This window comes from Neolamprologus multifasciatus, chromosome 16, assembly GCF_963576455.1.
Source record: "Neolamprologus multifasciatus chromosome 16, fNeoMul1.2, whole genome shotgun sequence".
Classification (NCBI taxonomy): domain Eukaryota; kingdom Metazoa; phylum Chordata; class Actinopteri; order Cichliformes; family Cichlidae; genus Neolamprologus; species Neolamprologus multifasciatus.
Window position 1 is genome coordinate 24,633,386 of NC_140454.1, and position 18,199 is coordinate 24,651,584.

Genomic DNA, 18,199 nt, shown 5'->3' on the forward strand with positions numbered 1-18,199 from the left:
AGTATAACCTTAAAGTGAGTAGTTGCATTAAGTCAGGGGTGTCGAACTCCAGGCCCCGAGGGCTGGTGTCCTGCAGGTTTTAGATCTCACCTTGGGTCAACACACCTGAATCAAATGATTAGTTCATTACCAGGCTTCTGGAGAACTTCAAGATGTGTTGAGGAGGTCATTTAGCCATTTAAATCAGCTGTGTTGGATCAAGGACACATCTAAAACCTGCAGGACACTAGCCCTCGAGGCCTGGAGTTCGACACCTGTGCATTAAGTTGTCTACAGCAGGGGTGGGCAACTCCAGGCCTCGAGGGCCGGTGTCCTTGCAGGTTTTAGATGTCCTTGAACCAACACAGCTGATTTAAATGGCTAAATTAGCTCCTCACCATGTCCTGAAGTTCTCCAGATGCCTGGTAACGAACTAATTATGTGATTCAGGTGTGTTGACCCAAGGTGAAATCTAAAACCTGCAGGACACCGGCCCTCGGGGCCTGGAGTTGCTCACCCCTGGTCTACAACCTGTATATAAAAGATCCACTCTAGACTCAATGGTTGAGTGTTGAGTTAAGCCATAAAGCTAGTCAGATAATTGCAGCATTAAAAAGAAGTTTGGGCATTTTTGTAATCTGTCATGCACAAAACATAAAGCCCCAGTGACACAGGCCTAGAGACAAGCAACCCCCCTGAAAACTATGGTTGTAGTTTGCTACCAATTGCTAGTTAAAACTGGCTGCAACAAATATGGTACTACACCAAAAACCTCCTTGCAATTCCTCAGGTTGGTGTCTTTCATGCAAGCTACATCAGTAACTGCTAACAACCAAAGAAATCTAAAGGCTTTTGCTGTAGCACCCCTTAATTCTCCCCAGGAACAACTTGTAAACTGGTCAGGGAACACACATCTTCCCCCAGCAACTAATGGTTCCTGGGGGCGATTGCCGACTGATATCTTATTCAATGATTGTGTAAAGATGATTCTTGAAATGAGAATTTGTCCACCATGGAGGTTGTCACATGGGGAAAAATCTCAAAGAAAGAGCCTCAGAAGAGCTTCAGATCATGCAACAGATTCTACAAGCTGCTCCTTTTGTGCTGTGATGATCCAGAATTTCCTAGTTCAGAACAGCTGTAGTACCACGTCTGACCACTGCACCCACAAGTGGCAGCAGAACCCGGAGCAGGAGCCGACCCACAGTGACGTCAGCAGGATGTAAATGTAGCGCCTCGCGGCCTGATCGGTCTTTTTCCTCTCCCGTGCTGTTTGGGCGGTTGGCCTGCTCTCTGTCTCTGGGAAGAATTAACACCGAAGCAGCAAAATGATCATCTACAGGGACCTTATCAGCGGTGAGTGATTGTTTTACGTGTCTTCTTTCACGCTGACCGGGTAGCGTGACGGTCGCGTGTGTTATTTCACGTTTGTTGTGATGTTATAGGTGAGAGTTGGTCACACTAACAAGCTAACTCGTGTTGTCATGGTTCGGAAGTTAGCGCTAGCTAGCCAGATGCTAACTCAATCAGAAGAGTATGTGGAGTTAGCCACCCTGTTAGGCTAGCCGGTGATTGTGGCCGGTTAGCTTTTTAGCTTTGCCCACACTTCGGCTCAATTAAAGTTTTATAAAAGTCTAAAAGAGCACCGGCTCAGTCACCGGTGAGGTAGCTTGGTAGTTGCCGGGGGTTGGGGCTATTCCTGTTGGGGTTCGTCATGGTAAAGTAACGTGGTGAATGTGGCCTTTCAGCATCCCCCCTCTGCTGCAGTTTTATTTTTGTCCGGCAGATTTTTCTAGACTTGCCATTGTTGGTGTTTCCCCGCCACTACGCCTCACATTTTATTTTAATCGCACAAGATTCAGCCTTGAATTGTGGATAACTTTTTAGCCTCTGCTGCTGCTTCTGTTCTTTTAAATGATGATGTTAGCTTGGAGTGTTGTAATATGTTCCTTCCTCCCTTTTCCTTCTACAGGTGATGAGATGTTCTCAGATGCCTTTAAAGTCAAAGAAAGTGAAAACGGGATCTTCTTTGAGGTTGAAGGAAAGGTGAGTTCGAAACCACATGTTCAACAGAGGATTTAGCCAGTTTCACCCTTTTCCAACAGCTTGTTCATTGCTGCTTTACAGCGAAATTTAAAGTGTAGTTGGCATATACCCAAAACTAAGGTGTTTTAAAACCTCGGAGAATAAGTAGCTGCTTTAAGCTGCTCCCTTATTAGGGATTTATGCTTTGGTGGGAAATTAAACTGTTATCTGGCAGACCTCACTAGAAATGTAACAACACGTTAGATCAATACAGCCCAAGACTGTTGTGTTGGCCTTTTCAGTACTGTCCATTCCTTCTGTGAGTGGCTTCTGGCTACTTTTTAACCAGTTTTTGAGTTCATTACTGAGAGAGTAGCCATCATTATCTCAATCTAAGGAATAATAATCATCGTTTAATGTAACATAGAAACGGCTAATTACTGGAAGAAGACTGCTGAAGCTGTTGGAATGGATATATGTACAAAGCAATTGGAATTTGAGGGACAAATACCAACACACACACCCAGAAAGAGAAAATGGGGGTGGGGAAAGCTGACCACAAAGGGGGGTGGGGAAAAAATAAAGGTACTAGCATTTTATTTGTTTCTGTCTTGGCTGAGCTTGCATCTAAAACACCGGGACACAATCATATGGTAATTAACAAATAAAGCGTATGCTCTTTTTAAATTTATTCCCCAGTTTTGTAATTTCTCTTACAGCTTTGGTATTATTATTCGGGATGGGCCACTACTTATGTTTAAAGTAGATTGGTAGATGTTTTTTGGAGTGAGTCATGTGATTTCTGGCTGTACTTCCATGACGTCATATTGACTATGACTGAAGATGACTCATAGTTGCAGGTCTCCAATGGCGTAACTATAAGGTCCTTAACCTGCCTCAGAATCACACAAAAAAAAATTTAAATGCTAGAACAGTTTGAAGTATCATGTTAGCTTGGTGTTTGTCTTTAAGCATACTTTAAAATTAGTCAAAGAAACTTGGTGAAGTAGTTACCAAGCAAATACTTAAATAAAGCTTTGTTTTTAAGTTAATAAAAAGTAACATTTTTAGGTTTAAACAAAAAAAGATGTGATTCAGATCAGGATGGCGGATCGGGGTTTTGCTAAATAATATCCTGTTGTAAATTTTAAGATGTATATGAGGAAGGGCTGTATTTATGTGTATGCTTTTTTTTTTTTCATAAGTACATAAATGCAACAGATAAACTGGGCTTCAGGTATAATGACAAATACTATAGCAATGAGGTTTAGCCTCGAAGAGGTTGGGAAACTGTTGCAGGCTACGACATTTAAGTCAGCCGGCTGTTCTTGTTAGTTATACATTTTTAAATGGCTCAAATACTGAATATGAGGCCAACTGATCTATTGGTATTTCCCAATCATTTACTATTGCCCTTGCTATGATGCACCAGTAATAATTGTTTTTTCTTTTTTTCTTCCTCTCCTCAACTACAGACCGTCACCAGGACAGAAGGGTTTGATGATTCTCTAATTGCAGCCAACGCTTCTGCTGAGGAAGCAACCGAGGGCAACGAGTCTTCCACAATCTCCGGTGTCGACATCGTCCTGAACCACAAACTGCAGGAGACGGGCTTTGACAAGAAGCAGTACATGACTTACATTAAGGATTATGTGAAGGCGTGAGTAGCTTGATGTGCCAGTGAGGAGGAGTTCTGGTTTTGAATGATCTTCAGCTCTGTTAAGTGAATGTGTCTGTTTGCATGTCTAGTGTTAAAGCCAAGCTGCAAGAGACCAAACCAGATAGAGTGGAGAGCTTTATGGCTGACATCCAACCAGAAGTCAAGAAAATCTTGGGGAACATCAAGAACTACCAGGTACGTATACAGAGATGAAATGGCATTTTAAACCATGTTCACACTAAATATAAAGTTTTGCCTTGCGAATACAGTAACTACGGTATTTTTGGAAACCCTTAAAAGCCAACGGGAAGGGTGAGGAGTGTAGACAATGTGTGGAATTTGAGTCTGAGTGACATTTTCAAGTCTTGTAGAAAGGCCTGCATGTCACTTTCGGAGTGTGTCTATACAACACTTGAGTTGAATCATGCAGCTGAAGCTCTGAAAACTGTGGCAATAACCATGTTGGCACCAGGAGAATTCAGTTTATGGGAGACTCTCAGCTGACAGGTTTTTCTTTTGTGAGTCATCATCAATTGCTAATGTTTTCATCCCGGAGGTGGATTTGCCTCTATCATTTGTCAGTTAGTAGCTTTATAGACCGTGTGTGATAACGTAGTGTGAATACTTGACATCTAGACTGGGTGCTGCTGTTAAGTAGTGTCAAAAAGACAAGTTTAACCAGCTTGCTTGTTTGAAATAAACATGTCAGTTCTTTGGCATGTTGATCTGTGGCTGACAGCCAGCATTCCAAACCTTGTTAATGAAACATACCTAATCTGAGACTCAATGAAGGTACATTTGGGGGGTGATGGGGAGACTTGTCCCTGCCACCAAATTCAAGAAAAGCTGCCAAATTTGAAATGAAATTTTATTAGATTTAAAAAAAAAATTGGCATTTTCTGTGTTCTACTGTGAATAAATTATGGGTTTAAGAGTTGCAAATCTTTGTAATCTGAACTTCTTTTTTTAATTAAAGACTTTGCTGTTTGCTTGCAGTTTTTCACAGGAGAGTCCATGAACCCAGAGGGCATGGTTGGTCTGCTGGACTACCGTGAGGATGGCATCACACCATTCATGCTTTTCTTCAAAGATGGCCTGGAGATTGAAAAATGCGTAAGTGCTATGAAGTGGGAAAGACTTGATACATTTCTCGAACTACAAAGTGTTTCTGCTGGAGAACATCAGTATGCCACAGTACACACACTAATTCAGTCTGGATTTCTAAATGAATGTTCCGTGTTTGTAAAATCCTGCCTGCTGTCCACTTGGGTGTAGATAGTTAAATTTAATAACTACACACTGTTCCTCTCTCTTTCAAACAGTAACTACCTGGAATTACATCTGCTGTTCACCTGACTGCTGCTTCCAAAATGGCCTACAAAGCAGACTGGAGGAGCATTACCTTGCATCATGCCTGAACAGAAACATTGTCCAATTTCTTAAATATTCACATTACGGCCCACAGAACCGCTCCCAAACCTGGGGGGTGAATCAAACATGATTAGTCACCAAATACAGTTTTTAACCTTTTTCTTTTTTGGCTTTTGCAGTGTTTGATTTTTGTCCCAGGATTGGCCCAGTTTTTGTGATTGAAACAAAAAGGCTTGGACAGCGAGCAAAGCTCTGACTGGCTGAAAGAAGACGTTTGTTTTCCTTCTGTCTGCATACTGTTTTAGCAACAATCCATACAGGTTGGCATCACCAGACCGCTTTGAGTTTGGGTTTGTGGTTGCATTAAATAAGATTCCATCTACAAAAAAGACTTATGGTTTAATTTGAAAATGAATAAAAACGAGTACCACAACTTTCCATTTCATTTCTGTGTCAACCTTCACTTCTGGTGCTGCAAAGAGGCAGTTTGTAGGCTGGATTTCAGAATATCCTTTTTGAATTGCTTGAAAAGATGCTTTTGTAGCGTTGACAAGCTGATCTCATGTGCAGTTGTCCTTGGGTTTTCTCATTCACCTTTTTGATTCTCAGATTTTTGTGAAGTGCAGAACAGTCTCTGCCAGTAGCTGCTGGCAATGTAATGTGTGAGCTTCATGTATAAAAGGAGTCTTATGTATAAAAGCGAAATTCAAGAAAAAATGTTGCCATACAAAGTAATGAATAAAAACAAATTAGTAGGACGACTAGAGCTGGTCGTACAGAGGTTGTTCAGGAGTGAACTAAGTGCTGTTGGCCCAAGGTCGGGTGTATGAGGAATGCAATTTACTGAATGAGAAGTTGCTGATGAGATTGGTGTTAAATGTGTGAAAGTTATATGGAGGGCAACAAGTGCTGAAATTAGTGACATTAAATGTCAGTAATAAAATATCAATTTCTAATTTCAATACAATTTCCAATTTTATTAATGACTTAATTCATTTTGATCATCCATAGTTTTACAGTAGTGATTCAGAGCAGCCTAGTGATCTGCAGTTTAATCCATTGCTGAAGGACTGCAGTACAAAGAAACGTGTGTAGCCAACTGTCAAATTACCTGGTTGTTAGGACAGCACAGACATCAAATATATTTGTTAAGTTTATCTAAGGTGGTCTTTAGTCTCAACTAGATGATAACCTTAAACATGTTTTTTTGTTTTTGTTTTTTTTGTCTTCTTCCCCATGGATGTTACCCCAACTGCTGTTATGTGTCATTTTCAAAGGGTCTCAAACCTTTTGAAATGTGGGCTACTTCTCAAAAGCAACCAAAGCAGAACTGCTTTGCACTGTGCTGGTGGGGGGAAATAAAAGAGGTAAAACTGTCTATTAAAGACAGTGTTTGTCTATACTTGTGACTTGTGTGAAGATGAGATCACATTTTGAAAAAACAAGCTGGTTACAGAAGAGTTAATACTTTTGTTAATTACAAAAACCAAATTGCATGGCTTTAAAAAAAAAAAAAAGGGAAAAAAGAAAGTTGTTCTCACTTGAAACTAATGGGAATGAGACCTGCTGACACACATTTAACAGCTGGGGTGCAGTCAGACTAGCAGCAGCAGCTGGTGTGATTCATTGTAACCATAGTTTAGGGCTGTTCACAGTTGCCATAGTAACACTCCTATAAAGAGGCAGCATACTAGAAGTTTTGAGCCAGTTTGCCCCTTAATCTTTGTTTTCCTCAGCAGAGGACGTTTATTTCTTTCTTGGAATACACACAAAAAATTTATCCTACCACAAAAATAAAGATTTTACACCATCGTGCCATATTAGTTATGTTTGAGTGCACACAAAGCTTTTTCTCCCCATAATCCTGTTAACATAAAACAAAATTACTGAAAAAAACAAATTTATTGCAAATTTGAGGCCCAGAAGATACTTCAGTGGACTCTGGCTCGGCCTAGGTGGTCTGCATCTCCTCCTCGTCAGATTGGTAGTGTCGGTACTCCGGCTTCAGTTCCCAGGTGCTTTTGTGAACGCCTTTGCTGTTGTATGTGCCGATTTCCCTCATGATTTCTTTCAGGTAGGTCTGTGCCAGACACAAGAAGCAGCTTGAAACATGGTGCATTTAAACAGATGTGTTGCATGATTTGGTGGACAATTTGTAACTAACTGAGCACAAAGAGCAAACATTTGCACCTTGTTACTTTAACCCACACAAAGACAAAAGTATGCCTTCATTTTTCAGTTCACACCCACTTTCTCCTGCGCTTGTTCTAAACCAGTTGCTAAACCGGTACTGGCTTCATATTTATCTTTAAGTACCAGTTATTAGTATAGGACACTACTGGGAGCTGGTGATTGACTCCCTGCCTTTGTCTGCTGCCTGATCCACAATACTACAAATCCACGTGCCTCTTCCTGCATGTTGTGGTTCCACAGGAGGGCCATCCCACATACAGGGGTGTGGCGCTCACAAATGGCTCAGAGAAGAGCCACAACTCCTTCGCATCCAAAGAAGCCAGCTCAGGCGATTTAGGCACGTGTCTATGGCCCCTCCCAGGTGAGCTGTTGAACTGTGAGGAAACCCAGTGCATATGAGAGAGAACGTGTCTCTCGATCTCCTCATGATGGACTCGAGCCACTATGGTGGTGACCACTGTTTAGAAAATTTCCCCTGAGATCCACAGGGGAAATATTGTGAGGTCTAATAAATCACTGATCTGTTTCCACAATCACTCTATGCTATAAGAATATGAGATTTCTGGCTTCTGGTGTCCTTTTTTCCCCCTCAGTTATGGATCAAGTATATTCCCAGAGTACTAAAAAGAGCTCCACTGGTAGAAGCAGTTAGTCTAAGGTTAGGTATAATCCATTTCTTGGTTCAGGGGCGTTCACGCAGGAAGTGAACAGCAGAAACTAGAAACCACAAAAAGTCGATGACATCAGCAACTTCAACTGACAACTGATGCCAGGTCTCTCTTGGAAATGAGATTTTAATCTCAATGAGATTTTTTACCTGGATAAATAAAGGACTAATAATAAAAAAAGAACAGAAATAGTTGCAGTTTGTGGGTCCCGAGTCAAACTTTTCTGAACTTCGAGGTAAGCGACTGAAGTGTCTTCAGGAAAACTGCCACTGATTGACATATGACAGGGTGGCAAATACGTAGTAGGTTACCTAGGCAACTGGATAACCCTAATAATCAACAACCAGCTACAAAGACATGTGCAGTGAGCAAATATTCCCCTTTAGGCACAAAAACAACCCTGGTTTAGCTGTCAGAGGGTTAGAGTGGACCTGATATGCTTTTCCTTATTTCTTTTTTCAAAAACACCTGTAGCATACTGTTGCAATTGTAACAAACTTATTTAAGGATCATATCAAACAAGTACATACACTGACTCATTATTTGAAACAAGTGGCCAAAAAGCTGTTTCTTCTTACTTTAAATCATGCGCTAACATTGACTTTTGGTTTATTCAGCAGGCATGAACTCACAAGCAGGGGCTACTCTTTAGTAGATCAGACAATCCTCTGCAATGACCAGCAGGTGTCTCTGTTGAGCTTGTAAAGACGTGGCCGCCAACTGATGAATAACCGTAATGTGTTTCAAGACTTTTCATAATGGGCATTTCGGTTACTTTAGTTCAGTTAATTTGAGTGCTAGCCAAGTGCTTTAGGAGAGAAATGATGGTGTGGAGTGTATTGGGGCGTTTGACTCCTACTCAGCCACTGGTTATGCAATCAGATGCAATCAGAGGGAGAGGAGGACCTAAAGGTCTCATCAGCACCTACACATTTCTGTTCACTGCGAGCTGGAACGAATCCACTGCACTGTATCGATTCATGCCATGTGTGCGTGTGTGTGTGTGCACACGTTGGCCCAAATTTCAGCCACAACAGATAGTGTGAACAGGCATGAACGTCACACCGTGGGCGATTTGTTCAAATTTAACAAAGCAAGGTGGATAGTGGGCAGGTGTATTGTTTTTTTTTATGCTTTTTACAGCGATGCTGTTGCATGTGTGCATGTTTGAGTGTGTGTACATGTTGCCTGTTTCACATGGGTTTGTGTGCGTGCACGCTGCTCACCACAGGTTGTTTGGTGATGTCCACCAGCGCCTTAATGTTGTAATACTGGTGCTTCTCGAAGGCCGAGAAGAGCATGTCCAACACGAGCTGACGTTCAGCTCTCACCATCTTCCCTTCAGTCTTCTTTTTCTTCTCATACTCCACCTTAGACCCAAACTCAGTATTAAAACTGATGACAGTAACATTAGTGACAGTTAAAATGCTATATAATATAGCCAGACTAAAGACAACTAAGATCATTTCAGTTGGATTTAAACACCAAAAATTGTGCACCGACTGTTTTCTCCTGATTTGAATCAGCAACTGATGGCACACTTGTTGCATTCCCCCCTTAGCTTGTTCAGTTTTCACATAGAATTCAAACTGAACCACAATGCATTACTGAAAGCCAAAGTCTAGGACCTAAACCTGGAAGCGCTTTGTTGTTATCTTGGAACAGGTTCTGAGGTCATATCCCCACTAATTAACCCCACCAAAGGGGAAAATGAGCCAGAGGCAATTAACCTGGAAGACCACAGAAAATACAGATCACAGATGGGTCTAGCGGCTGTATCTGAAAAATGCAAAAGTGGAGCTTAAACTTGCATCCTCTCAAACGGCCAGCAGGGGGCGACTTTTTTGGCTGCAAAAATAACTATGAGGAAATGACCTGACTGGTCACTTGACCTGAAGAAATAATCTTAAAACCTTAAACAGGTTTTTATTAAGTCTTTGTTGCTCATTAAATTTTCCTTAATACAGAATGATTTTCTTCCAGTAAAATCTTCTAATTTAACCAATAAAGCGGAGTATGCTTTGTTGAAATGCTGTGATCCAAGTTTCACTCATCAAAGTTAAATGGTTATGATCAAAACACTCAAATGGACATCACAAGCCAATGGATGTCCATCATTTATGTACAGTCTATGAAAACCTGTTAGTTTAAAATATTAATAAAATGGTGACCCACAGAAGGTAAAATACCTTTCATACCATAATTATTCCCTTCAGGAGGTTACATTACAAAAAGTACATATATATATGTGTGGGTTTTTTTAAATACATAATACATAAATAAGTGTGGGCTGCAACCTCTTGGTGGGCCGTGAAGGTACTGCAGGTGGGAAACGAGAAGTCTTGTTTATTTTAAAAATTTTTTAACTGAACTAGTTAACCTTTTTTAGCACATTGTAGCGGTTAAGACATTCACCTAACACGTGAAAGATCCACAACTGGATACAAACAGTTCCTGTAAAATTTCCAAAACTTATAATAGATAAAATATAATTTCAAAGAATTCCCCTTAATCCTGTAAAAGAATGCAATAAGATGAACTTTTATAAAATGCATTTTTAGCTGTTTTGTAGTAATTTAGTTTAAAATTTCCATGAAATATTTATATTTTAAGATGGAACTGAACAAATACAACAAAGCTGAGGAATTAAAAAACAAAAAAAAGTTCCTTCCTGAACTCATCTTATATCTCGTCTTTAGCTGGGAAAGAACTTAATACTGAAAAGTAAAGGTGCTGATGGAGAATCAAGTTCAGCAAGCGAACCATTAGAAGATCAAAATGCATTAAAGAAAACACAAACAAAATTATTATCTGCTTGTGTGATGAAGAGATTGGTGAAGTGATGAAAACTGGGTCATTAATACATAATGTGCTGTCTGAAGTTTGATGTGATTCATTCTCGTTGAGAGAGACCTTTAAGTTTCTTTATGAAAGACGACCTCGCAGCTGGCAACATTACGTCAGCACAACAGCTTTTTTTTTACCCGACAATGCCAAGTGTATCATATTAGATCCATGAGTTTTTAAGACCTCTACATCAACAGTGGTATTTTTTCCTTGCCTTGCTACTGTGAGCAGCAAACAGTAATACAAATTAAAACTCACATATACACGTTGATATTCAATTTCTTTTTTTTTTGCACTTTTCTTGCACTTTGACCCAGACTTTACAGGATTAAAACCATTTTATCAAACAAGTGATAATATGAGTCAAACTAGTTACAGACACATGCATGCAAGGACTGCTGATATTATTTCTCACATTGAAATCATGGTTGGCCACAGGCTTGAAGATGGTGGTGACGGCTCTCTCCAGCTGCTGTGACAAACGCTGAGGCTTGATGGACTCTTTAATCTGCAATCTGACACACACACACACACACACACACACACACACACACACACACGGAGTGAGAGAGAGAGAAAGTTTCCTCTATCATCTGTGCTCTAACGTCTAATGCGATCTCGGCTGACAGATTGGCCTGTTGGCACAAAACACAACTGTCATCACCTTGCGCTTGAGCTAAGCAAACAAGTAATGGCAGCTGCTTTGCTTGAAGATATCCTGCTTTGTTTATTTATTTTTTTGACTTTCATTAATCTTGACTCACATTTTTTATTATAGTTTGACCATCAAATCAAACAGCAAAGCACTCTGCCTCCCTGATGTCCTGCCATAATCACTGTGATAACTGATATTGGCCACAAGCACTCCTGCTTCAGTGCTGCCATTAGTGAAGCCAATTGTCCTCCCCATTTATAAATAAACCCAATAATGATCAAATTGGATCTAATGCATACATTTAGTCGATTGAATATTTTCACTAATGTACCGGAAAAAGGTGGCAAAAAGCTTCATATAATCACTTGAAAATGTAGCAAAACTATTCTTGAATTGTGTCCACACACACAGACGCCACCATGACAACATAATGTCCTTCATTATCCTGTAGCCTGAAATGATGGAGGGCCATTTGTCAGCTGCTGTCCAACTGGGAGATTAAAAAACTGGATCCAAAAGTGAAGAATTTTCTTCTCAAGTTTGTGTCGAAGTACAAATCAGACAGATCTAAGTTAGCTCCGTGCTCTGTGTTAGATAAATACTGCCATCCTGTAATGTCTAAGGAGGATCTCAGCTTTGTTATGAACACACACCGGCCATGTTAGGGACAGAGGACATAAGACTGCTTTTTTGCACTTCAGTTTTCAAGGTGCTTTCTGTTAGTTCTAATGTGCCTCGCTGATTTGATGGTCGACAGAGGAAGCGTCTCACACACTGCTGTGTTTTGTGTTTGCCTTTGGTTGGATTGTAGCAGTGCATCTGCCACAGTGATGCTGTTGCTATAGCAATGCCATCCTCCAACTCTGGTTGGAATAGCATAATCCAATGAAGAGGAGACAGGAACCAGTTTGGAAATAAAAAAAACAAAAAACAAAACAAAAAAAACAGCCAGAGTGGACTCGAGTGTTTAGTGTACACAAATTAACAGTTGCAGTCGTGATCCTGTCAACACGCTGCCAACTTGTCTACTCATGCTGGAATTAATTCACAACACTTGAATAGATTTCATGCTTTTCAGGGGTGAAAGAAGCAAATTCAACAGCACGCTTCCAAAACAACAAATAACACCCTTACTGCTTTGTGTGTTTGATGTACATTTGTGTTTGATGCTCTCCAAATGTCATACTTTGTTACCAGTGCACCTCTAAAATATCTGCGTTTGATGGGCCACAATGTATCTGACTTCCCTGAACTTGCAGCGACTGTTTTTATATTTTTATACAGCCTCCTATTATCAAGGACTGAAAAGTAATTAGGCAAACTAACAGAATTTTAAACATGAGGATTGTTTTTCGTACAATCAATCTAGAACCCAGGGACACCACCAATCGGTTGCTGTGTTCTGAGATGAGATGCTCTGCCAGGGATTTGCTGCAGCCACCTTCAGTTGCCGCTTGTTTGTTGTTTTTTCTGCATTCAGTTTTGTATCTAATGCCTTCAACTTATTTGCTCTGAACCTGAGCACAGATTATAGGCCTGTCATCAATAAACACCAGTGATCCAGGTTCCACTGGCAGCCACGTACATGCCCGTGCCAGCATGTTTGACAGATGACATGGTTTGACCTGTTTCCATCTTTGTTCATACTTTTCTCTTTCCTAATTCTAGTACAAGTTAATCATGGCTTCATCTTTTTTTTTCTTCCCAGAACTGTGTTTTTAGATGTTTTCTGGCAAAGTCTAATTTGGACTTCTTGAGTGTAACCAGCTTGTTGTGCCTTGCTGCAAACTCTCTGTATTTCCATTCATGAAGGCATCTCTTGGTTGTAGAATGTGACAATGATACACTTACCTCCTCGATAGAGTTCCTAACTCTCCTTTCCGTCTGTATATTATTCTAATCAACTGCAATAAGAACCACTGTAATGTTTAAGTTTTCGGGATTACATCATCTCATGCAAGATGAATTTAACAGCTTTCAAACTGCAGCATTTGGAAGAGAAATTTCAGCGTTCACTCACTTCTTCAGCTTCATGTAGCTGTCAGTGACGACTGGTCTGCATTCAGCTCGGTGCACCACCATCCCCTCCAGACTGATTTCATCTACAACAAAGACAATGACTCAACTGCTTAATCATGATTCAGACACACAGATTCTGTAAGCGGAGGGAAGTCTTTGTTATCCACATTTTATTGACGTGTAACTCAAACAACACACACACACACACACACACACACACACACACACACACACACACACACATTTATTGAACTGCAGGTATCTTTAGTGCACATTTGGAAGAATCAGTTTACAAGTAACTACCAGAAGCTGTTTTTAACCTCTTGAGAACTTGGGTGAATGCACACATTCCTACCTTCAGCCTATTTGAAGTGGACTTGCAATGTATTTCCTTATTTTTTATCTTATATATCTAAACTGTTGCATTTTAGATACTTTAAAAAATGGCCAAGTTTCACTTAATGAGGTATTCATGAATAATCTCTGTTAGAAGTTCAGACTTCAGACTGCTGTAGATGCTTGCTTTCTTACTTAATTTTTATTTGCTTTTTATACTGAGGTTTTCTGACATCATGAGTACATTGCTCGTGAGATGTCCACCATATGGGACACAATACAGCCACCAGTTGCTAGGGAAACATGTATTCCCCGACTGGTCGGTAGTGGTTCCTTAATGTTGGTTGATATCAGCTGATATCAGATGATATCAGATGTTGCTGCAGAAGAAACTTCCTGGTGATTGCTTTGGTTGCTAGCAGACTGTGTGTTTGCAGACTGCTAACAAACTACTAGCTGAGGAGTAGTAAACCTTGAAAAAGCACGATGGAAAGCAGAAATGGAGACGGCTCACCTTTGAAGTAAATGTTGTGTCTCGGAGCTGAAAACTACATGTTCGAAAACTTTGAAGGCAAACAGTCTAGCCACAGGTGGTTGCTAGGCCTCATTCCATCGCGACCATGTACGTTCAAAATAGCTGACAAGTTAACATCATGTCACGGTCTCCTGTCTGCAAAACCTCAAATCTTGGGCTTGTTTGATGTTACCTGGCAGAGTTTTCCTCACTCGGTCACAGAACAAGACCACAGCCCACGTTCTTCATCTGATTCAAAAATCTTTTCCCATTAATGTTGCACTGAGTGTTTATCCACTCTGCATTTAATCATTAGTTATTATTAACCTCTTGCTCCCATCACTCCTAAATAGTCACATCATGTAGCCTTGTAGATGATTGTTAAAGCTGGATCTTGTACAGAGTAAAGCTAAGGGACGAGACTGTGCCATATGTAAAAGGCTACATTGAACTCTCTCAACCGAAAGCTGTCATAATGATAACATATACTGCGCATTTACTGCACACCAAGTTAGTTATTTACTCTTTTTTAATTTAATAGTATTTAAGTCTTTAATTTAAAAATGTAGGCTGATATTTCCACTGATATATATTTCAGCCACAGACTGTACATATGTACATATTCAAGAAGGAGAAAACAAACATTTAAGTGAGACCTTGAATTTGATTTAGAAACAACTAAAATGGCACACAAAACCATCCCGACGTTGGCCAAGGTTAACGTGAATGACAGCAGACAGCAGAAGATGAGGTCTTCAGTGGGGGATAAATGGAAAGGGCAGATGAAGATGATGAAGATGAGGGAGACTGTGACAGTGAAATTGAACGCGATAATTAAAGGTTGTTACACGGATGTGACAGTCTTTGATGACAGCAGATCACACCTTTGCTCCACACCACGTCCTTTTCTCTTCTGAAGATTCCCAAATATTCACACTGAGTGTTTACCTGCATTTTAAAGCAACAAAAACAACCAGCCTGCACGCCCACTCTCACTACCCCTGTGCATAAAAGCTTTTTGAGGATTCCTCATTGAAGGTAATTTAATGTGGGGGCTGTGGTGCCCCCTGGTTTTCAGAAACTAAAGCTCACTGTGTTTCTAAAAACGTCAGTGTGCATTCATCGGTGGCACCATTGAGACTCGAGTAGGGCCCAACCTGGACCGATTAGGAGCTTTTCCAACATAAGAGCCAAACCCATGGCTTTAACAAGGAGACACAAAACACAATTTAAAAAAAAAAAAAAAAAAATACTTGTTGTGGTCATTTTGCATCTCTTTATACTCGTTTCAGCACCTCTCATGGGGAGAGTACAGGAAACAGTTGAAGAGGGCAGTTAAAACATTTAGATACACTTGCTGTAATCTGTTCAAAATTCAATCATCAGCATTAAAGTTAGTCACACTCTTTTTTTCTGGGAGCGCATTACGTTAATTTCTCCCAAAATACACTTTCTGAGATTTGTGATACACCTCTGAATGTCTTCAATCACCACAAAGCACCTGAACCCAGCTGTAAATCAGTTTAGACACAGAATGCAATTTACCAACACTTTTCAATCCAATCTGCCACAGCAGGAGACAATACGCAACGAGCACAAGTGCTTCAAAAGCCAGGTGTGCGCTGCTGCTGCTAGAAGGAGCCTCAAACATGCTCGTAGCTGTAACTGCTGTCAGTGGAGCGCTACAAATAGCTGAGTGCACTGAATAAACTACATAGCTCGTTTATCAAGTAAAGCTGTCTCTTTTAAACAAGTGCACCAAACTGCATAATTACAGGATTCGCTCATAAGACTGGAAACGGACAAGCTGCTGTATCTTTATGCATACTTTTAGATGCAAGGGACTTTTATTTGATCACATCCAGAGAGTTTCACTTCAAGAAACTGTACATTTCAACTAGCATAAAGCATCAAGTGAACATACTTATAGTCCGGCCAGAACTCACAGCTTGACATTTCCTGCCATTTGTCATTCACCCTGCACAAAGGTTTTTCTTTTGTTAGATTTATTTTCAAGCTGTTCTTTCATAAGGTGCTTTAGCCAATTATCCAACTGCCCAACCCACAACCTTGTTGCTGAACCGTTTGATGCCTCTTCTGCTCCTCTCCAATCATTATCGGGAGCCGTTTTCAGTTTTCTTTTTTTCTGAACGTTCAGGAAATGCCGGAGTCCAGTTGGTGAGCGTTGGCGTCAGATTGGCAGCGGCTCTCGCTTTTGTGCATTGTTGGCATCGTTTGTAGCCGGACGCTCAAAAAGGTCCAAAAAGCCACTACATTTTACACTCATCATTTAACAAAACCAGCAGAAAGACGGAGACGCTCAAAGGGTAAACAGAAAGAGCGAGTCTACAGAGAGCTGCAGAGGCCAGCAAATAGTTGGCGAGGCATTCATAATGAATAGCCTGATAGGCCTGAGTGACCTGTGCAGTGGAGAGACCAGCTGTCAAACTTATTTTAACAGGCTCTTCTTATTTTTGAGGTGGTAAATCCTGTAAATCCTTGATGGCTACATGCCAACCCTCTCATAGCCATCTGCACCCTGTGCATTTTTCCTTTTTGTTTCAGTCCCTCCTACTTGAAACGGGGGCATAATGCAAAGAAACGGCCCCCGGCATAGACGTCTCTCCCTCTCGGGCGTCATCCGAAGAAACGTCAGTTTCTGATGACGGAGGCGCAGCAGGATCACCTGTCAGTCGGCTTCTGCTGCTCCGCGGCATCTTTTGTTCCCTCGTCTGCGTTAGCGCAGATAATGCAGCATCCTGTCCAGATAATTACAAGGGTGCATATCATAGCTTGCGAGGCAGCTATTGTTTTACCGATCTTCTCCCAAATGACTAAATAACGTAAAAAAATATGTCTCTGCATGTTGGCCCTTAAAAGCACATGCATATGCTCTACTAACCCATAATGAAAGCACAATTACATTTTAATCCAGGCTGCCTGAAAATTTTAGGATTTTATATACTGAATAAAAAAAAAACCCACATACACTACCAAATATATACACTGTACTGTCCATATCCATTAGTTTTAACAGGATATTAAATAAGAAACTCTAGAAGTTAATTTATTGCTGATATAAACTGTAGCGCTGTGGCGAAGTAACAGCTATTGAATCATTTAATAAAAAGCTCAACCCTTCTGAGGGAAACCTCAGTGCTAAGTTTTTAATTATGAAAGTGCAAGAAACAAGGAAACAAGGCAAATATAACTGTGGTTCAGATAGGATTGTACAAAAAAAGTGAAAATTGGAGCCACCATCTCTGCTGTTTTTGATGATCCCTGATGTCGTCGCTGCCCTTCCTGTTCTGGCTCACTTTTCAATCAGCGTTTGATTTACACACAATGTCATCCATGTTGAGTACCAATCTGTTGGGTCTTTGGAGGCCTGCACGCAAGCGTACCTACTTAGGTTTCATACCCCTCTGTGTGGGCTCTGCGTAGGCAAATAGACATGCAAATGGACATGAATGCAGAACCGTATAACAGGCGTGAGACTGCATGCCTCCACCAAGGTTGAGAACTCCCCTCTCACTGTGCATGAACGCAACTGAAGATAGTGAGCTTCATTCATAGTTTGAATACATGTGCGCATTTGTGCATACACAATGCTTATGATCATTCCAACAGCATATCTGGAATGACATTAATACCATTTAATATCAATATAAATGTATTTATTATCTTGTAGCAGTCTTGAGGGGTCCTTGAGGGGTGAGGGGTCACTAGTGCAAAGACTCATGGGATTTCATGTTGATGTTAATCTGTTAATTTAAGATGTTATGACAGTTATTGTAGTTATGTTTTGTTGGTCCTTCATTGTTACTGTTACTTTATCATCTGAACTCCAGTGTTTTCTTGTCTGCTTGTCTGAAGGTGACGTTGAGTGTGGCTGCCAATTTGCCACCATGACTTAGACTGTTGAGGCAATT

The 18,199-nt window shown here is 40.6% G+C and overlaps 2 protein-coding genes across 2 annotated transcripts in view; one reads left to right on the top strand and one right to left on the bottom strand.

Annotated features, from left to right (window-relative positions):
- The first annotated feature begins 1,179 nt into the window (after positions 1–1,179).
- On the top strand, positions 1,180–5,473 carry tpt1 (tumor protein, translationally-controlled 1). The gene is made up of 6 exons (XM_085134797.1): positions 1,180–1,335; positions 1,952–2,025; positions 3,480–3,664; positions 3,754–3,859; positions 4,661–4,777; positions 4,987–5,473. The coding sequence occupies exons 1-6, from the start codon at positions 1,308–1,310 to the stop codon at positions 4,987–4,989; spliced, it is 513 nt and encodes a 170-aa protein (XP_084990923.1). The 5' UTR covers positions 1,180–1,307; the 3' UTR covers positions 4,990–5,473.
- LOC146500887 (general transcription factor IIF subunit 2-like) overlaps positions 5,156–18,199 on the bottom strand; it is a 77,549-nt gene continuing 64,505 nt past the window's right edge. The window contains exons 5-8 of the mRNA XM_085134796.1: positions 13,419–13,500; positions 11,159–11,258; positions 9,123–9,266; positions 5,156–7,115 (exon numbers count right to left, since the gene is read on the bottom strand). Of these exons, the coding sequence (XP_084990922.1) occupies positions 6,987–7,115; positions 9,123–9,266; positions 11,159–11,258; positions 13,419–13,500 (455 nt within the window). The 3' untranslated portion in view covers positions 5,156–6,986. The remainder of the gene's footprint in view (positions 7,116–9,122; positions 9,267–11,158; positions 11,259–13,418; positions 13,501–18,199) is intronic.

Excerpts from the sequence above, each read along its gene's own strand:
- tpt1 (XM_085134797.1), top strand. The coding sequence starts at position 1,308 with ATGATCATCTACAGGGACCTTATCAGCG. Across the intron at positions 1,336-1,951 it reads CTACAGGGACCTTATCAGCG|GTGATGAGATGTTCTCAGAT; the intron begins GTGAGTGATTGT and ends TTCCTTCTACAG. Across the intron at positions 2,026-3,479 it reads TCTTTGAGGTTGAAGGAAAG|ACCGTCACCAGGACAGAAGG; the intron begins GTGAGTTCGAAA and ends CCTCAACTACAG.